The sequence below is a fragment of the Oncorhynchus masou genome, chromosome 33, assembly GCF_036934945.1.
Source record: "Oncorhynchus masou masou isolate Uvic2021 chromosome 33, UVic_Omas_1.1, whole genome shotgun sequence".
NCBI classification, from domain to species: Eukaryota; Metazoa; Chordata; class Actinopteri; order Salmoniformes; family Salmonidae; genus Oncorhynchus; species Oncorhynchus masou.
In genome coordinates this window covers 38,105,739-38,128,107 of record NC_088244.1, presented here as the reverse complement: position 1 = coordinate 38,128,107, position 22,369 = coordinate 38,105,739, and the positions used below count along the sequence as shown (strand labels likewise).

Below are 22,369 nucleotides of genomic sequence, written 5' to 3'. Positions count from 1 at the left end.
TACTTTAGTCGACATCCACGTCTTCAGCGCCCGGGAACAGTGGGAAGGCCAGACATGAGTAAAAGTAAGTGGTAGTTTACTGTGCAGAAGATGTCTGTCTGTGTCTCCTGTCCTAACCATTGAGGAAGTTGGCAGCATGGGGTTAGATATGAATCCTGAATGTAAAGCTGTTGTGTTTTTCTATCAGTATTTCTCAGATCCTACCGTTGAGGAAGTTCCTCTGGTTCTCCAGGATCTGTCCCACATCGTTGACCCAGGCCCTGCAGACCTCTGGAGAGGCAGCCTGCAGCACGTATCTCACCACAGTCCCGTCAGCCCCCCGTGAGGTCAGCACCAATCGGCCCGCCTCCCCCTCCACCGGAGCCTCAACCCCCAGACAGCTCACCTGGAACAAAGCACAGGTGTATTCAGTAGTGTTGCATAATTCCGGGTTGCAACTTTCCCAAAATGTCCACATTTGCCGGTTGTAAGATTCCCAGAATGAGGATGGAATAAGCAGGGAATTCTGAATTGCGAACCAGAACTTCTGGGAAACCTACACATTTTTGAAAAGCAACCCTGCACTTTATTAAAAAAAAGAAGACGTTGATTCAATATACAACTGTAAGTCAACCAGCTGCAATAAAATTGTGAGTTTGCAAAAATGTGGGCATATACACGTTGGAAAAAAGGGTTCCAAAAGGGTTCTGCGGCTGTCCCAATAGGAGAACCCTTTTTGGTTCCAGGTAGAACACTTTTTGGTTTCAGGTAGAACTCTTGGGTTACCTCTAGAACTCTCTCTACCTGGAACCAAAAAGGATTATTCAAAGGGTTCTCCTATGGATACAGCCAAAAAACCCTTTTTAGTTCTGGATAGCACCTTTTTTTCTAAGAGTGTAGCTGAACCATCATACATTCTCAAGTTGAATTGAATGTTCACTCAACTTTGAATTTATTCTACTTTATTTGCATACTTCCCAGAGTGCCTTGCCTTTCGAGTGAATTGTAGTTACCACCCATGACTTTAATGCTTTTCATTAATGTAGCCTTGAAGTTAGTTTCTAAATAAATATATTGTCTTTAAAATTAAACTCTTTATGAAAATACATTACATATATTATAAGGTATTTCTTTGAGTGCCTAGTTATACCCTAACACAGTGGTCTGAAACTCCTGGTTTACAGGCCACATCAAGCCTGCAAGTCACATTATGCTGGCATGCCATGTGTAGAGACTATTTGAATCCAGTCAGAGTGAGGATATTCAACAATTGGAACTTTTAATCGACCGCAACCTGCATTCACAATAACTGACGGGGTAGGGACAGGGAAGATTGATATTGAAATAACCCAAATCAAACTAGAACAGCCATCTCAGTAACGTGTGCAATAAATCAAACTACTAACAGATTAGATTACCGTAAAACTTAAATTAAATATAGAGTCTCAAATAACCACCTGTCTCTTTTTAATAACCGGGCAATGGCACAAATTTCAACAAATAAAAGCCTGTTTCAAATAATTGCCAGGTCTAAATGAATTATTTACGAGGTTACCATGAGGGTTAATGTTTTATTTGTTACATTAAATACTTCAGTAATGAGTAGAAAATTATGGAAATCATACATTTTGGGGGGCAAGTAAGAAACTGATAGCTATTGGCTACTAACAGCTGAGAACTGCTAGCCAACTGGCAAGCACAAAACCATTCAACAACTTCTGGAGTACAGACCCCTAGAAATCATATGATTGCCCTCTAGTGGCGAAAAGGAAGAACTGCCAAAAATGCACAGTCAAAGACTGTAAATGCTTATTCTGTCAAGGCAATGATTAAAAAAAAATGTATAGAGGCATACTAAGACAAACAAGAAACATGGCACAGTGTGTAAATGATTACACATTCGTGCCGAAGATTAAGAAATTGATTCAACAGCTGTAAGTGATTGCTGGAATTAAACAATGAACTATGCAAATGAGCAACAGCTGTGTGCATTAAGGAAATAGACGCCTGGCTCAAATAGAAGTCTGTCTCTGATAAGCACCTGTTTTGTGTGATTAAAAGGTCCAATGCAGCCGTTTTATCTCATTATCAAATCCTTTCTGGCTAACAATTAAGTACCTTACTGTGATAGTTTTCAATTAAAATGGTCAAAAAAAAATAGTTTAGAAAAAAGGGCAATTTCTCAAGCAAGTATTTAGCTAGGACTGTCTTGGAGTGGTCTGAGTGAGGATGGGAATACTGAAAATGAGCTATTATTAGCAGAGAGTTTGGATCTCTCTATCTTATTGGTCTCTTACAAATATTCTGCATGGTGATGTCACCATGGAAGGCCAACACTCCATCCCACCAAACAGGAAGAACATTCAGTCTTTTAAACAGCTCTTACACTAAACAGGCATTGTTGTCATTTTCACAATTTCACAGTATTATTCCAACCACATTGTGTGGAAATATAAAACACAGGAAGAACTTGTTTTTAATTCCATTGCGCCTTTAAGCAAATAAACACCCAGGCTATTAATTGAGGTTTACGGTACTTTCGAAAAATGTATGTTATTTATGTTTGTGTAGAATAAGATGAATCAACTAATCAAAGTGCAAAAACATGCAAAAACACAGGTATTGAAATGAACAATTCTGAAAATCAACCTGCTGGGAAATACAATAATGTTGGGTGTTGTTTTGAGTTGTTTTGATCAAACATGAATTTGTAATTTTACTCAACAAACTTATCCAAATTCAGCTTACTTTGAGTAGAGTTTGTTGAGTAAACATACTTTGGCACAAATGCATGCATTTCAAACGGAATGTTCCAGTAATGTTACATCCACCATTTTTATTTGAACGTTCCTGTAACGTTCCATCCACCGGGAACAAATCACATCTGACTACCATCTGGTGGAAGGAGGAAGACATCCTGGAGTGTGGGTCATTTAATAGCTCACCAATAAAACAGACACAGATGCTTTTAAGGCTTCCAAGAACACTCAAGAACTTGTACACAATGTTAGATTTGGAGAAACACCGTGTTTGTTTACATCAGTCATGCAATTCATTATCTGGGACTGAAAGAAGTTACGTAACAGTCAAATTAGTTTAGATTCCTTATGGTTAAAAGCCTATGCAGGTAATGCATTCAATCTAATCTGAAATGAGAAAATAGGAGGGGAAAAAAATCTGGAAAGAAGAGAGACCTACCTTGATGCTGCTCTTGAAGGTGTAACCAGGAAGTGAGAATCCTTTCTTCCTGTCGATTGGCTCGCTGAAGATGACCAGCTGTTCAAACAGGAAGACCCGCCTCTCCTTGGCTCTGGACAGGAAGCTGCTGTCCTGTTCCGCCACTGTGAAAGTGTCTTGCTGGAGCAGCTTCCCCTGCGCCGTGATCTTACCCTGGAGATGAAAGAGAAGGATGGAGGGAAGAGGCACGGGGTGAAAAGAGAATAGGGATTGATTGCATGGCTTCCTTATGGCTTGCACCTGTATTTTGCAAACATCTCCTTGAGCCCCCAGCCAGTCCACTTAGTTGATGTTTTCCAGAAGTAGCTGACCTGATTCAAATGGTCACCTAATCACTAAGCCCTTTCATTAGTTGAGTCAACAGTGCCAGTTCTGGAATACATCAAATACATTGACTGGCTGGGCCTGGGGTTACTCGAGAAGAGGTTTGGGAAACACTGGCTTACAGTACAATATTTTGCTTGCGTGAGAGCTGTATTTGAAAGAGAGAGACCTAAGCGCAGTGCCTTACCTCAAAGCCCTGCAGTCGTCCCACGTTCATCATGTCGTTACAGCGTTTGGGCACAAAGCACATCACCTCTACCGCTTTCTGTGATGGTGAAGGAGAGAGAGTGAGAAAGGTATTTAAATCAAGCAACTACTGAATACAGGTTGTTTGACTAGAAAGAACCCTTAATAACACAGAGACAGCGTACAGCCTCACACTTGCCTCTCGTCATCACCTATTCCTAGATAGTTTATATAGTAGATGAATGGTAGATACAGTGTAATAGCATGAGTTGTATCAGACGAACACCCACCTCGAGCTCTTCTGTGTCCATCCCGGCTTTGGTGTAATACTTGAGGAAGTCCTGTTCACGTAAACACAGCATGGAGTCAAGAGCATTCAAGGTTTACGAGTCAATGCTATGTAAGGCGAAGACATCTGGAAGGTGTTTTATTAGTTTGAATACCAGAGAGAGGTACAACAGGCACAAGGTTGGCACTCGGTAGATGTTCATGAATAGCCACTCATCTTTTATGTGCATTCCCACATTGAATTCGACCTTATCGTCGTGCAGGTTTACGCGCCCGTCTGTCTGTGCACATGCGCATGTGTCTGTGTGTGTTACCTTGAGCAGCAGCTGGTACTTCATGATCCTCTGGACTGGTTTGATCAGCAGGTCGTTCAGCTGTAGCCTGTGACCCAGATGTTGCCTCAGCTCCTGATAGGGCCAAACACACACAGTCATTCTCATATACACTCAGGTCCAAAATGATTGGCACCCTTGATAAAGATGAACAAAAAACACAATATAATATTAATTGTACAAATACTGAGCGATGGTATATTCTTGGTACTAATACAATTGTAACAAAAAAATCAAGGAGATTTTGTGGTTGGGCCGGCTGATAGCCTAGTGGTTAGAGTGTTGGTGTTACGTCTGAGTACGGGAGGCAAAGTCAGGTGCAGGAGAACAGAGTTGAGTTGACAGGCACACTTTTATTCCGGTCAAGAAATAGGCACAAAATGACATCAAAGTGCCCCAAAAAACACGGAACACGAAACAAAAGTATAGCGCGTGAACATCTCACATAACAATCAACAATTACACACAAAGACATGGAGGGAAACAGAGGACTAAATACATGCAGTGTGATTATGGAATGAAAACCAGGTGTGTACGGAACAAGACAAAACAAATGGTCATATGAGAAATGGAGCGGTGATGGCTAGAGAGCCGGTGATCAGCGAACGCCGCCAGAACAAGGAGACGAGCCGACTACTGTAGAAGTCGTGACAGTTGGGCCAGTAACTGAAAGGTTGCAGGATCTAATCCCAGAGCTGACAAGGTTCAAATCCGTTGTTCTGCCCCTGAGCGAGGCAGTTAACCCACCGTTCCCCGGGCGCCATGGAATGTGGATTAAGGCAGCCCCCCGCACCTCTCTGATTCAGAGGGGTTAAAGGCGGAAGACACATTTCAGTTGTACAAGTAATACATTTTTTGCTCAAAAAGATATGGGTCAAAAGTATTGGCACCCCTGTTTCCAATACCTTCAATTATGTTTATGAGATAGAGAGCACACTGGAGAGCACACTGGGAGGGATCTTGGATCATTCCTCCATACAGAATATTATCCAGATCCTTGATATCCTTCATCTGCGCTTATGAACCATAGGTTTTCAATGGGGCTCAAACCCAGAGACTGAGATGACCATTGCAAAATGTTGATTTTGTGGCCCAAATGACCATTTCTTTGTGTATTTTGATGTGTGCTTTGGGGGTTATTGTCTTGTTGAAAGCTCCACTTGGGGCCAAGTTTCAACCCCCTGGCAAAGGCAACCAGGTATTTAACTAAAAGGTCCATGTTCATGATGCCGTTGACCAGGACCAGTGGAAGCAGAATAACATCACCACCATGTTTTACAGTAGGTATGTTGTTCTTTTATGCATATGATTCTTCTTTTCAATACCAAAGAGCTCTATGTTTCCTGACCATAGCACGGGTTCCAATCCAAGACATGAAAATAGAGCCACAAGTTTGGGATACACACAGAGGCATTACTTCAACCATATACTGTGTCCTCAATATGACTTAATGTTGCCTACAGACACATTACCGCTACCACACATCAGTATGACATAATATTACCTTCACCTAACCATACAGTGGAAGTCAGAAGTTTACATACACTTAGGTTGGAGTCATTAAAACTCGATTTTCCACCACTCCACAAATTTCTTGTTAATAAACTATAGTTTTGGCAAGTCGGCTAGGACATCTACTTTGCGCATGACACAAGTCATTTTTCCAAAAATTGTTGACAGATTAGACCAATTATTTCACTTATAATTCACTGTATTACATTTCCAGTGGGTCAGAAGTTTACATACACTATGTTGACTGTGCCTTTAAACTGTGCCTTTAAAATTCCAGAAAATAATGTAATAGCTTTAGAAGCTTCCGATAGGCTAATTGACATAATTTAAGCCAATTGGAGGTGCACCCGTGGATGTATTTCAAGGCTAAGTTCAAACTCAGTGCCTCTTTGCTTGACATAATTTGAATATTAAAAAAATCAGCCAAGACCTCCACATGTCTGGTTCATCCTTAGGAGCAATTCCCAAATGCCTGAAGGTACCACGTCCATCTGTACAAACAATAGTATGCAAGTATAAACACCATGGGACCACGCAGCCATCATACCGCTCAGGAAGGAGACACCTTCTGTCTCATAGAGATCAACGTACTTCAGTGCAAAAAGTGCAAATCAATCCCGGAACAACAGCAAAGGACCTTGTAAAGATGCTGGAGGAAACAGGTACAAAGTATCTATATCCACAGTAAAACAAATCCTATATCGACATAACCTGAAAGACTGCCCAGCAAGGGAGAAGCCACTGCTCCAAAACTGCCATAAAAAAGCCAGACTACGGTTTGCATCTGCACATGGGGACAAAGATCGTACTTCTTAGAGAAATGTCCTCTGGTCTGATGAAACAAAAATAGAACTGTGTGGCCATAATGACCATTGTTATGTTTGGAGGAAAAAGGGGGAGACTTGCAAGCTGAAGAACACCATCCCAACCGTGAAGCACGGGGGTGGCAGCATCATGTTGTACTGGTGCTTTGCTGCAGGTGGGACTGGTACACTTCACAAAATAGATGGCATCATGAGAAAGGAAAAATACGTGGATATATTGAAGCAACATCTCAAGACATCTGTCAGGAAGTTAAAGCTTGGTCGCAAATGGGTCTTCCAAATGGACAATGACCCCAAGCATACTTCCAAAATTGTGGCAAAATAGCTTAAGAACAACAAAGTCAAGGTATTGGAGTGGCCATCACATAGCCCTGACCTCAATCCCATAGAAAATTGTGGGCCGAACTGAAAAAGCGTGTGCGAGCAAGGAGGCCTACAAACCTGACTCAGTTAAACCAGCTCTGTCAGGAGGAATGGAACAAAATTCACCCAACTTATTGTGGGAAGGTTGTGGAAAGCTAGCCGAAATGTTTGACCCAAGTTAAACAATTTAAAGGCAATGCTACCAAATACTAATTGAGTGTATGTAAACTTCTGGCCCACCGGGAATGTGATGAAAGAAATAAAAGCTGAAATAAATTATTCTGACATTTCATATTCTTAAAATAAAGTGGCGATCCTAACTGCCCTAAGACAGGGAACAAGGCATAGCATTATTCCCACAGCCTATCAATGTGACATAATATTACATTCCTACAACCACCAATCAACATGACCAAACTTGACATTCTCACAATCACATCAATGGTAAATAACATTACCACGAGGGAGTCTGCAGAAATGTAGTTGCTTTTTTCAAACGAGAGTCACAGTTGGATAACAGGGATTGAGCTGTGTTTGCTAAGAGATACTCACCTCAAAGTAAGTCTCGATGTACTCGGAGACGATGTGCTCTGACTTGGGTTTGTTCTGACAATACACCACATACATATGGAGACGCCTCTCCTGCAATACAAACAGTGAAATCACCCTGTATCAATTTACCATGTCATAAAATATACAACACTATCCATAATTGCTTTAGATTCAAGATAGGAGTACATGGCTACTGAAAACATCTTCTGCAATAGAAAATCAAACAGACACATTCACCTCATAGCAATTTATCATGTCAGAAAAATGCTTGTACATAACACTATCCTCAACCGTTATGAACAGATGGAACTTATCATTCAAACTATTGAACATACTGTGTTGTAGGAGGTGCATGACTCAATCCATGAGAGGAAGGAAGCTACAAAACTTAAACAGAATGGAAATCATCCTCATTAGAGAAAACAAACACACTCTCTCCCTCTCTTTATTTCTCTCTCTCTCATTCGCTCTCACTCTCTATCTCTCTCTCGTTCTCTATCTCTCTCTCCCCATGGCCAGTTTAGTGTGACTAATTGTCAGACAGCAGAGAGCAGCAGAACTAGGAGTGGTAATACGTGTGCTGTGTGCATGGGTGCGTGTGTGTGAGAGGGGTAATGGAGCAGCAGGTTATGTATAATTTACCCACAATGCTGCCCTGTTATCATCTATGTAACCAGAGCGTTTTACAGCAAAGCAGTTTGGCTCTACCTTCGACCTAGCAACTAATCTGGAGCTCTGTAAACCAGCACCTGAGTAGAATGTCTATGGACCTGGGGCCTGTCATGAATAACCACCGCAGTGGATTTGTTGTTGTGTACAAATCATTACTCTATGGGGAGGGAAGGCTATGGTAGTGCGCTGCTAATCCGCTGTTTTGTTGTTGTGTGATGGGGGTGGGGGGGGTGGGGGGGGTGCTGTTTGTGTGTGTGTGAATGCATGTGTGTTTGCGCATGCATATGTGTGTGTGTATACGGTGGTGGGCTTGTGCATGGATATGTGTGTATGCGTGTGTATAAGGTACGTTGTTGCCATGGCACCGAGATGGCGGCCTTGGAATTTACTGCTGCTAAATTAATCGGTAAGTAATTATTGAGGGCTTTTCATGTTTATTTTTTGCACAAATGGTTTTGTTTTTTGAAAGTGTTTTGAGAGTACACCACGAATATTGAACAATTCTGGTTCATGATAATAAACTGGATGATAAACGCGACTGCTTCTGCATCAACCAACACATCTTGCGGACAGCTATGACCACAGACGTCAAGGCTTCCCTAAAGACAGCGGACTTGTTTCGTAGGAGCAATGATGCGCGGTGAGGTCGGTTGCTGGGTAGGCACTAGCTGTTCCCAAAGCCAGATTTACTCTCAAATAAACCTTGATAAATCTCAAGCTCACCATACAACAGCTGTCTCCAACCACCAGAGTGACATAGGCTATTAACCAAAATTGGCAAACACACAAATAATATTATTACAAACACCTATATAAAAATACAGTCCTAAAGACATTTCCATATATTTTCTTCCTCGACTCCTTTTCAGTGTCGTGATCTGGATTTTTCTTTCCTTGTGTTGGGTAGTGATGTCATTATGGTCACTTATGGCTAGTGGGTTCCAGATGGCAGGAACACAGTAGAAATGTGACAGATTGGTGATGACCAGGTCAAGGATGGCTTCTCATCTTGTTGGTTGATTAACCATCTGCTTTAAACTGTGACTTTTACATAGCCTCCCCACAACCTGCCTGTTGAAATCTCCTCCGATAAAAAAAAAACAATGGCAGGGTATTCCACTTGTAGTGCATCAATAGTCTCCACGAAGTGATCAATGAGGATATCACCCTGTGGTGAGTCAGGTAGGAAATGCAGTGCACATATTGCAATTCTGGAAAGGAAGGCGAGGGAGGCGATATGATCTGACCTTAACCACTATGCACTAGCTTGTGATGTCAAGCATGTCAGGGGAAACTTTGTTTTGGAACCATGTCTCAGATACAATTGCTATGTCTGATTTAGTGTCCTTGAGACACCATTCAAACTCATCTAGCTTGTTGGAGAGAGAGTGGGCAGTACATAGAAAGTGTGCTGGTAAGTGCTTATTGTTCTTAGCAGGGGTTTGCACGGAGGCGTGATGTGAATTCAGTTTTGAGCATTCACTTGCTTCCGTAGTGCATTGTGTTAGGTTTGTGGGTGATCGGCTGAGTTTCGCGATGAGGGTTTGCTATTTTCGGGAGGAGTTACGGCCTGCAGTGGCATGCGGTGGTTGGTGAGGTCGTTGGCTGGGTAAGCACTAGCTGTTCTCAAAGCCAGATTTTCTCCCAAATAAACCTGGATGAATCTCACGTTCACCATACAACAGATAGATCGAACAAACAGAGTGACATAGGCTATTAAACGAAATTGGCAAACACAAACACACATAATGGAATTGTGTGAAATAGTGTTTTGCACACCTACGGTATATAGTAAATAAGGTTCAAATTAAATGTCCATATCATCAATCAAAATGGCTGAAAAATGCATTTCAAAATGTCAAATAGTCTCATCAAGATACCTCTCACAAATACAAAGGTATCTGAGGCCGCAGCCAGGATTCAGCACTGCTGAATGGACAGCGCCACGGGGGCCACTCAAACTGTATGAAAACCTACAGGTTAACTCCGTGGTGCTGAATGAACAGCGCCACGGGGGCCACTCAGACTGTATGAAAACCTACAGGTTAACTCCGTGGTGCTGAATGAACAGCGCCACGGGGGCCACTCAAACTGTATGAAAACCTACAGGTTATTTTCAAACTGTACAGTCAGACAATATCAGCCTTTAGTCTTATGAAGTCAAAATGCTTTGCATATGTTGACAGGCTCTCTAACTTGCTATCATCAAAACATCTTGACAAAGATTTGACACACGGATGCATTTCGCTGACTGTGAGAGCACCAAGTTTAACTTTGGAGCATAACAGTGAATACATGTAGCTTCAAGCACTTTTTATCTTATTTTGGCCAGCACCCAATTAAGCTGTAATGCCAACACTGAGGCCCCATCATATCTTTGAGCTACCAGCTTTTCAAAGCAGCTGCACTCCCCCAACACTCACAATACATAATCCACCAAGACCACAGCTCGTTTGGCATCGCTCACATCATCAAATCCCAAAAACGCCTCATTGACTTCGCATTTAGCCACATAACACAAAATCACAGAGATCTGGCCTTTGTTTGTAACATCTGTGGTCTCATCTTCTTCCACTACAACAAATGGGGCTGCATTAATCTCATCTTCAATGTCCTTTCAAATCACATCACTGACTGTTTCAAACAAATCATTCTGTGTTCTGTTTGATGTACCCGAAAACACAGTGGAAGTCTCCAATTGTCTAGCTAACTTTACGTCTTTTTCAGCAAAGGTATACAATGACTCCACATACTGTAGTTGCCACGATTCCATGAGCAACGGTTGCATCACCGCCTGGTAGGGTAACTGCTCGGCATCTGACCGTAAGGCGCTACAGAGTGTAGTGCGTATGGCCCAGTACATCACTGGGGCCAAGCTTCCTGACATCCAGGACCTATATTCCAGGCGGTGTCAAAGGAAAGCCCAAATAATTGTCAGACTCCAGTCACCCAAGTCAAAGACTGTTATCTCTGCTACCGCACTGCAAGCGGTACCGGAGCGCCAAGTCTAGGACCAAAAGGCTCCTTAACAGTTTCTACCCCCAAAACATATGACTGCTGAACAACACCCGGACTATTTACATTGACCCCTTCAGGTTGTTGAGGTTGCAGCTGCCTTCTACCCAAAAGTTGTCCTCGGTTGAGAAAAGCAGGCAGTGGAAACAGTATAGGCAGCTTACTGGTAGAGCAGCCACACAGCCATTATTTTAATTGTCATTTAACTAGGCAAGTCAGTTAAGAACAAATTCTTATTTATGATGACGGCCTACCCCGGCCAAACGCGGACGACGCTGGTCCAATTGTGCGCCGCCCTGTGGGACTCCCAATCATGGCCGGATGTGATACAGCCAGGATTCAAACCAGGGACTGTAGTGATGCCTCTTGCACTGAGATGCAGTGCCTTAGACCGCTGCGCCACTCGGGAGTTCATCCTGTACCCTTCTTGTTTGAACAATAAGATGGTTTTCTGTCCCTTCCTGTGTAGGGTCAAGGGTCAGGTTTTTGCCTCCCTTTATGTATCCTTGGAAATCCAACTTGGATTTTTTTTTCGAGGTGCAGTATAGTGTCCATTTTGTTCGGGATGCACGCGCCAAATGATGCAGACATGCCCAAATGTGCAGAGTTTACCCACACAACATGTTTATGCAATACTCATGTGGAAAATATGAAATCCGCTCAATTCAACGAATGTCAGCTAGGAAAAGCAGCTAGGCCTGCGGTGACCCTGTCCATTAACAGTGACTGGTGGCTGTGCACGTCAACAATGTGCATGGATTTGAAGGGATGGGGAGGGAGGCATGCGTACCCTGGTGCTTTTCCTAAGGTTTTGATGTAGTATTAGCAAATGTTTTGATTATGAGCATTAAAAAACACCTGAATCATTGAGAAAAAATAGGAAATAACAGAAAATAAGCATTTCGTAACACCTTTTTTATTAAAGTATCCCAGTGTGAGCATTGCCTACGCTGCCTGAGCTGACTGCACGTCACTGTGTAGGATGCCCAAGAGGAAAGAGAGCTGGTTGTAACTCCCAACAAACTATTGTAGAAAAATGAAGGAAGGGAAGCGCTGCTATAAGGTACACAATATGAGGTTTTGGTAGACAGAAGGTGCGCTTTGGTAAAAGGGGTACATTCGTCATCAAAAATGAAAGGAGGACCAAGGCACTCTTCATATAATTCATTTAAATGCCTTTATTTCTATGGCATGGTCAATAGAAACAAAGATTTTGAAAAACTCTGACGCGTTTCGCCCGCATGGCCTTCGTCAGGGAATATAAAGATGTGATAATGCGATGTCCTCTTTTAAACATTTTCCGACCCTGACTGAATTGAAAGGGATCCACACAGCAGCTAAGTAGAATGGCTACATTTCAGACAATGAGTTCAAATGTATTTTCAATGTCAGCCCGCGTATGGCTTCTTATCATCTTCTTCCAAAAGTCCACAAGAATCTTGAGCACCCCCCCAGCCAGGCCAGTCATTAGGGGTAATGAAAGTCTGACAGAACCCATCTCCAAGTACACTGATTACTTTATGAAGCCTTTTCTGGCATCACTCCCAGCCCATCTTCAAGACACCACAGATGTGTTAAGGAATTGCACCGTATAGTTACAGCTTCCCTTTTCAGTCCCCATGGGTGTGGAGTCTCTATACACCACCATTGAGCATGAACAAGGTTTGGATGAACCATTTCTTGAGTAACCGGCCTGAGACTGAGATGCTTCCTACAGAATTCATTGTCTCACTGACTGAATGGACTCTTAATAATAACATACTTGTCTTCCGGGGCCGTATTTTTGAACGAGTCAAAGGATGTGCCATGGGAGCTTGCTACAGCCCTTCCTATGTTGGTGTGTGCTTAGGTAAATGGGGAAATGACTTCATTTTGGATCCTTCTTAAAACCACCTATTTAACCGGATGACATGTTAGGGATGCTATATTGATGATGTTTTCCTGTTCTGGTCTAAGATGAACTTATTTCCTTCCACCAATACCTTAATAGCATTAACCCTACCATTAAAATCTGTAAAAATGACAAAAGGTTGTTTGCGCACATCAATCTTTAGGATGCCTAAAATGCTAAAAGAGAATATTCCATATGGCCAATTCCAAAGAGTCTGCAGAATTTGCGATCAGGAAACCGACTAGTGTCAAATCTGCCGAATTGGAGAATCGATTCTGCAACAAGCTAGACGGGTTTGAATGGTGTCTCAAGGACACTAAATCAGACATAGCAATTGTATCTGAGACATGGTTCCAACACAAAGTTTCCCCTGACATGCTAGACATTACAAACTAGTGCATAGTGGTTAAGGTAAAGAGTATATCGCCTCCCTCGCCTTCCTTTCCAGAATTGCATTATGTGCAATGTATTTCCTATCTGACTCACCACAGGGTGATATCTTCATTAATCACATAGTGGAGACTATTGGTGCACTACAAGTGAAACACCCTGCCATTGTTTTTTTCATCGGAGGAGATTTCAACAGGCAGGATGTGGGGAGGCTATGTAAAAGTCACAGTTTAAAGCAGATGGTTAATCAACCAACAAGATGAGAAGCCATCCTTTACCTGGTCAACACCAATCTGTCTCCTTTCTGTGTTCCTGCCATCTGGAACCCACTAGCCATAAGTGACCATAATGTCATCACTACCCAACACAAGGAAAGAAAAATCCAGGTCACGACAGTGAAAAGGGTTTTCCAGCCACTGCCTGACTCAAACATCTGTTCCTTTGGAAAATGGATTACCTCCCATGATTAGACTCTAAGTCTGAGGTTAGTGACATATCACATATTTCTCTCTAATCCAAGATGGACGAGTACTTCCCCCCCAATACAGCGAGGCTGCAAAACCACGACAAAACATGGATGACAGCGGAGATCAAGGCCCTAATCCAAGAGCATCAGAAAGCCTTCTCGAAGAAGAGCACTGTCCTATGGAACAAGTTGAGGAACAAAATACAATGCAAGATCAGAACAACTAGGCAGGCCTTCTACAGTGATAAAATCAAAGCACTGGAAAAAACTAAATCCAGAGAAATGGCACAAGGAAGTCAAGGCTTTAGCCAACATCTTCAAGTTTGAGCCCACCTTCACACATTGAGGGGCTTAGCGCAGGTGATGGCAGAGAAATAGCCAATGAAATTAACAAAGCACTAGCCTCTGTGATCCAGTTCATACCCCCCATTGACCAATACTGCTTCCCTGTTACCTACCATCAAGACCAGCCCCAACCATTCAGCATGGGATATGTATGACAAGTTGGTTAAGGTGAAAACCCAAAAAGCAGACAGAATACATGGCAGCTTCATTAAAGAGTTTGCTTACGGGCTAATTGGACCCGTGGCCGATATCCTAAACGCTTCCCTCGACCAAGGTGTGATCCCAAAGGAGTGGAAAGCTGCTACTGTCATGCCCCTCCCAAAGATGAAACCACCCGGCCTTGCTGAAATCAGACCCATCTCCCTTACCTCTCTTCTAGACAAGGCAGCCGAGAGCTTCATCTCCCAGTGGGCAGTAGGAGACATCCTTCCCCAATCTATGACCATCGATGGGCTGTACAAGCATTCCGACAAGCCTGGCTTCATCTGCTCGCTGGTCACCACTGACTATAGCAAGGCCTTTGACAGGGTCTGCCATAATGTGGTTATCGCCAGACTCCAAGAAATGGGGCTTCAACCATCAGGTGAAATGCTGACTTCCTATTTAACAGGCACCAGGCATTTATGTACCATGGCTCCACGTCGGACAGTGTCAGAGTGTCATGTGGCCTCCCTCAGGGAACGTTGCTCGGACCCCTGATATTCGTAACATATATAGACGCCACAGTAAGCGATGTAGCAGTAGAACACTGGAAGTTCGTGGATGAGCTTAACCTACTAGAGGACAGACCCCAGACAGCACCCTCTTCAAGCCAACAAGACCTGTCCGACCTGGAGTCATGGTCCAGACTGTGTCAATGTGGCTGGCATGACATTTTGTCAGACGGTTATTGTAATGCGGTATTTGACTGTTAATTAACATTGACATGTTTAGCATCCCAGGCCACCATGCAAACAAGCTGCTGATGTGCACCTTTGGAACATCTACGTTTAAAAACCGAAAATGTAACATACACCATCACAATAAATCTGTTATTTATTTTAGTCAGGTCTAAAGAAACATAATGATATGAAGAACATGGATTTTCAGAAGAACAGAAATACGAGTTGGCCTACTGTATGTTATTGAGGTTCTTCCCATTCTGGAGCGAGAGCGCATATGAATGTGGCTATATTGAGCGTAAAAGTGATCATTCGAAGCAGTGTGGCTTGTCAGGGTCGTGTTTCGGAGGACGCATGGCTCTCGACCTTCGTCTCTCCCAAAGTCTGTACGGGAATTGCAGTGATGGTACAAAACTGTAACTACCAATTGTATATCATGAAATTGGGGAGAAAAAGTACAAAAATGGGTAAAAAGTACAAAAATAATATATTTGTTTAATAATAGTTATCATTCGAAACAGGTCCTATATGCTAGATTTAAGTTATTTGCCAACTTTAGTTGTGAATGATACAAACCTTAGAATGTCTTAGAAATCAACACATATATGGGCTGCATGATGCGACTACAGACTATTAATGAGTTGAGAAATCCACCCAAAAAGTTTGAGCTCTGTTCCTTGCATCAGGATGCACAGCTGTACACTCATCAAGTGATCATATTTTCACCCATTCAGACTTATTTCTATGTAATCTTGTCTCTACTAATATGTCAAATTAGTTTAGATTTAGAATGGGCAGGAACAGGGCAGGGGAAAAAGACATGTAATCAGTATGCCTTTGAAAAGCAAATGAAGGCTGCACGCCGGTCCGTTTTTCAATGATACTTGGTAAGCTACTTGAGTTTTATAGCAGAGCTGTGCATCATTTTTTAATGATGCCTGGTAAGCTACTTTGGTTTTATAGCGGAGCTGTGCTTAATATGAGCAGCTGAGAAATAAATATAGGAAAACTTGTTTCTCTCCACGCATCAACCACCATTGGAGGAGCATGCTCTCGCTGCGTGACAGGTGATATTCCGCTCAAACGCTGTATGCCATGGGCTCTCCAACCATGTTCCTGCACCTACCCGGTCCTTCATTTGGGAAATCAAGTGAAATATGTTTGGGAACATCGATCGCGACATGTTTTCGCCAGCAAAACAGATTTCACTAAACTGTTGACACCCCCACTGCACACTGAAGAAATGAATAAAGGAGAGAGAGGAGGAGATGGAAATGCATGGTGGAGAGATATTCTGTGTCGCTAACGTTAATGTGCCACCCACTTAATTATTCAAATACTAAAAATCCCCTATTACCATGCTATTCCAAATCAAATACAAATTCACTGTAATTGTAGGCTACCTGTAAGCCGCTCCGCACAATCAATGAACCTACAGCATGCGTAGGGCTATAGTTCTCTCCCAGACTCATGGATACACATTTTAGAGCGTAGCATAAGGTAATCAGTCCATCCAGTATGCATAATAATACAGTCCACATTCAAAGGCGATTACTCTAATTTATAGGCTAGACCAATTATGTACCGAAGACATCTTAATTCACTTCAGTTTGATGTTTTTCTGCCATGCGTAATATGCGGTAGGCTATGTATTGTATCATTTTCATTCTTTTTTTTCTCCAGGCTTGGGCTCATAAGCCTTTGCGTATGCATAAACTCTAATATGTGTAGGGATGTTTTGAATTCATCATCACCTTAGAAAACGCTGTACATTTTGTTGTGCAAGGCTTTGAAACAACATCTACAATGACCATGTTTTCCACTCAGTTTCAACCTTGCTGTTGTACTTCTTCAAAATGATCATCACAGTGAGGTAAGTTTTAAAAGCATGATACTGTTTTGATGATGATAGGTGTTGTGAAGTGATTTTCTATTGTATTCCCATTGATGTCAGAGTGGTTGGAGGAACACTAGAGCCCTGAGTACCAGGCCATGAGGACCGGATGGTCGTTAGCAAGTTCGCTACTACCAAATCATGTCCAGAGTGCCTAAGAGAAGATTACCGTGACTCCACGGTCACGTGGAATTTTACTGCGGTCAGGGCTGCCGGTGTGGCGATGATACGGTCAGGTCACCGCAACAGCACCTAGTCCATTGACAGTCACATGATTATCCACCCGCAGGAATGCAAAGTACTTACACCTTCATCTCCAGAACACCACCGGATCTACCACCACTGCACATCAATAACTCAGAGCTCCTGAGAGTTGAAACCATAAAAGTCCGAGGCATTCTCATCCAGGCAGATCTCCATTGGACAGCACAGGTGGATGTGATCTCCAAGAAGGCCAGTAGACCCCTGTTCCTCCATTAGGAAGCTGAAATATAGCTCCGTCCCACAGGAGGATATGGTGACGGTGTAAACCACATACAAACAGGGCCTCTACCGACACATGCTGCCCCCGGAACGCTCTGGACCTGTTACCCGGTCCTCAACAAAGTTGGAATCCATCAGGTGCAGAACCAAGCGCTACCATAGAATCATGATACCATACATGACTAGGCTGCTCAACCAGTAGCATACATGACTAGGCTGCTCAACCAGTAACATACATGACTAGGCTGCTCAACCAGCAACATACATGACAAGGCTGCTGAACTAGTAGCATACATGACTCGGCTGCTCAACCAGTAACATACATGACTAGGCTGCTCAACCAGTAACATACATGACTAGGCTGCTCAACCAGTAACATACATGACTAGGCTGCTGAACCAGTAACATACATGACTAGGCTGCTCAACCAGTAACATACATGACAAGGCTGCTCAACCAGTAACATACATGACTAGGCTGCTCAACCAGTAACATACATGACTAGGCTGCTCAACCAGTAACATACATGACAAGGCTGCTCAACCAGTAACATACATGACTAGGCTGCTGAACCAGTAACATACATGACTAGGCTGCTGAACCAGTAACATACATGACAAGGCTGCTCAACCAGTAACATACATGACTAGGCTGCTCAACCAGTAACATACATGACTAGGCTGCTCAACCAGTAACATACATGACAAGGCTGCTCAACCAGTAACATACATGACTAGGCTGCTGAACCAGTAACATACATGACTAGGCTGCTCAACCAGTAACATACATGACTAGGCTGCTGAACCAGTAACATACATGACTAGGCTGCTCAACCAGTAACATACATGACAAGGCTGCTCAACCAGTAACATACATGACTAGGCTGCTGAACCAGTAACATACATGACTAGGCTGCTCAACCAGTAACATACATGACTAGGCTGCTCAACCAGTAACATACATGACAAGGCTGCTCAACCAGTAACATACATGACTAGGCTGCTGAACCAGTAACATACATGACTAGGCTGCTGAACCAGGAACATACATGACTAGGCTGCTCAACCAGGAACATACATGACTAGGCTGCTCAACCAGTAACATACATGACTAGGCTGCTCAACCAGGAACATACATGACAAGGCTGCTGAACCAGGAACATACATGACTAGGCTGCTCAACCAGGAACATACATGACTAGGCTGCTCAACCAGGAACATACATGACTAGGCTGCTCAACCAGGAACATACATGACTAGGCTGCTGAACCAGGAACATACATGACTAGGCTGCTCAACCAGTAACATACATGACTAGGCTGCTGAACCAGGAACATACATGACAAGGCTGCTCAACCAGTAACATACATGACTAGGCTGCTCAACCAGTAACATACATGACTAGGCTGCTCAACCAGTAACATACATGACAAGGCTGCTCAACCAGTAACATACATGACTAGGCTGCTGAACCAGTAACATACATGACTAGGCTGCTGAACCAGTAACATACATGACTAGGCTGCTCAACCAGTAACATACATGACAAGGCTGCTCAACCAGTAACATACATGACTAGGCTGCTGAACCAGTAACATACATGACTAGGCTGCTCAACCAGTAACATACATGACTAGGCTGCTCAACCAGTAACATACATGACAAGGCTGCTCAACCAGTAGCATACATGACTAGGCTGCTGAACCAGTAACATACATGACTAGGCTGCTGAACCAGGAACATACATGACTAGGCTGCTCAACCAGGAACATACATGACTAGGCTGCTCAACCAGTAACATACATGACTAGGCTGCTCAACCAGGAACATACATGACAAGGCTGCTGAACCAGGAACATACATGACTAGGCTGCTCAACCAGGAACATACATGACTAGGCTGCTCAACCAGGAACATACATGACTAGGCTGCTCAACCAGTAACATACATGACTCGGCTGCTCAACCAGGAACATACATGACAAGGCTGCTGAACCAGGAACATACATGACTAGGCTGCTCAACCAGGAACATACATGACTAGGCTGCTCAACCAGGAACATACATGACTAGGCTGCTGAACCAGGAACATACATGACTAGGCTGCTCAACCAGGAACATACATGACTAGGCTGCTCAACCAGGAACATACATGACTAGGCTGCTGAACCAGTAACATACATGACTAGGCTGCTGAACCAGGAACATACATGACTAGGCTGCTCAACCAGGAACATACATGACTAGGCTGCTCAACCAGTAACATACATGACTAGGCTGCTCAACCAGGAACATACATGACAAGGCTGCTGAACCAGGAACATACATGACTAGGCTGCTCAACCAGGAACATACATGACTAGGCTGCTCAACCAGGAACATACATGACTAGGCTGCTCAACCAGGAACATACATGACTAGGCTGCTCAACCAGTAACATACATGACTAGGCTGCTCAACCAGGAACATACATGACAAGGCTGCTGAACCAGGAACATACATGACTAGGCTGCTCAACCAGGAACATACATGACTAGGCTGCTGAACCAGTAACATACATGACTAGGCTGCTCAACCAGGAACATACATGACTAGGCTGCTGAACCAGGAACATACATGACTAGGCTGCTCAACCAGGAACATACATGACTAGGCTGCTCAACCAGGAACATACATGACTAGGCTGCTCAACCAGTAACATACATGACTAGGCTGCTCAACCAGGAACATACATGACTAGGCTGCTCAACCAGGAACATACATGACTAGGCTGCTCAACCAGTAACATACATGACTCGGCTGCTCAACCAGGAACATACATGACTAGGCTGCTCAACCAGTAACATACATGACTCGGCTGCTCAACCAGGAACATACATGACTAGGCTGCTGAACCAGGAACATACATGACTCGGCTGCTCAACCAGGAACATACATGACTAGGCTGCTGAACCAGTAACATACATGACTAGGCTGCTCAACCAGGAACATACATGACTAGGCTGCTCAACCAGGAACATACATGACTAGGCTGCTGAACCAGGAACATACATGACTAGGCTGCTCAACCAGGAACATACATGACTAGGCTGCTCAACCAGGAACATACATGACTAGGCTGCTGAACCAGTAACATACATGACTCGGCTGAAATGAAGCATTCTATATGAAAGTTCTCCTGGACTTTTTCTACAGGCCATGTTCCCAGTGTGCTTGTTGTCACAGCTTGACACCATTAGATGTTGTTACGAGCTGCTTTATTCCCCCATAGCCCTTTTAACTTCATCACGTCTTCAATTCCTTTTGAATTGATTTAAAGGACAGGGAGAGTTTTAACTTCATCACGTCTTCAAGTCCTTTTGAATTGTTTTAATGGACAGGGAGAGAGGGAGGGGGAGTTTTAACGGACAGGGAGAGAGGGAGGAAGAGTTTTAACGGACAGGGAGAGAGGGAGGGAGAGTTTTAACGGACAGGGAGAGAGTGAGGGAGAGTTTTAACAGACAGGGAGAGAGGGAGGGAGAGTTTTAACGGACAGGGAGAGAGGGAGGGAGAGTTTTAACGGACAGGGAGAGAGGGAGGGAGAGATTGAAAGGACAGGGAGAGAGGGAGGGAGAGTTTTAACGGACAGGGAGAGAGGGAGGGAGAGTGTGAAAGGACAGGGAGAGAGGGAGGGAGATTTTTAACGGACAGGGAGAGAGGGAGGGAGAGTTTTAACGGACAGGGAGAGAGGGAGGGAGAGTTTGAACGGACAGGGAGAGAGGGAGGGAGAGTTTTAATGGACAGGGAGAGAGTGAGGGAGAGTTTGAAAGGACAGGGAGAGAGGGAGGGAGAGTTTTAACGGACAGGGAGAGAGGGAGGGAGAGTTTTAAAGGCCAGGGAGAGAGGGAGGGAGAGTTTTAACGGACAGGGAGAGAGGGAGGGAGAGTTTGAACGGACAGGGAGAGAGGGAGGGAGAGTTTTAACAGACAGGGAGAGAGGGAGGGAGGGAGAGTTTTAACGGACAGGGAGAGAGGGAGGGAGAGTTTGAACGGACAGGAAGAGAGGGTGGGAGAGTTTTAAAGGCCAGGGAGAGAGGGAGGGAGAGTTTTAACGGACAGGGAGAGAGGGAGGGAGAGTTTGAACGGACAGGGAGAGAGGGAGGGAGAGTTTTAAAGGCCAGGGAGAGAGGGAGGGAGAGTTTTAACGGACAGGGAGAGAGGGAGGGAGAGTTTTAACAGACAGTGAGAGAGAGAGGGAGAGTTTTAACGGACAGGGAGAGAGGGAGGGAGAGTTTTAAAGGACAGGGAGAGAGGGAGGGAGAGTTTGAACGGACAGGGAGAGAGGGAGGGAGAGTTTTAACGGACAGTGAGAGAGAGAGGGAGAGTTTTAACGGACAGGGAGAGAGGGAGGGAGAGTTTTAAAGGACAGGGAGAGAGGGAGGGAGAGTTTTAACGGACAGGGAGAGAGGGAGGGAGAGTTTGAACGGACAGGAAGAGAGGGAGGGAGAGTTTTAAAGGCCAGGGAGAGAGGGAGGGAGAGTTTTAACAGACAGGGAGAGTGGGAGGGAGAGTTTTAACAGACAGGGAGAGAGGGAGGGAGAGTTTTAAAGGCCAGGGAGAGAGGGAGGGAGAGTTTTAAATGACATGGAGAGAGGGAGGGAGAGTTTGAACGGACAGGGAGAGAGGGAGGGAGAGTTTTAACGGACAGGGAGAGAGGGAGGGAGGGAGAGTTTTAACGGACAGGGAGAGAGGGAGGGAG

At 43.9% G+C, this 22,369-nt stretch overlaps 1 protein-coding gene across 4 annotated transcripts in view; it reads right to left on the bottom strand.

The window, feature by feature from the left end:
• Positions 1–22,369, bottom strand: part of LOC135528488 (rho guanine nucleotide exchange factor 25-like) — a 133,507-nt gene that overhangs the window by 5,855 nt on the left and 105,283 nt on the right. For all 4 annotated transcript variants that reach the window (XM_064957601.1, XM_064957602.1, XM_064957603.1 and 1 more), the window contains 6 exons: positions 7,598–7,687; positions 4,329–4,421; positions 4,017–4,067; positions 3,728–3,805; positions 3,178–3,369; positions 205–385 (listed from right to left, as the gene is read on the bottom strand). In XM_064957601.1, coding sequence (XP_064813673.1) covers positions 205–385; positions 3,178–3,369; positions 3,728–3,805; positions 4,017–4,067; positions 4,329–4,421; positions 7,598–7,687 — 685 coding nt within the window. The remainder of the gene's footprint in view (positions 1–204; positions 386–3,177; positions 3,370–3,727; positions 3,806–4,016; positions 4,068–4,328; positions 4,422–7,597; positions 7,688–22,369) is intronic.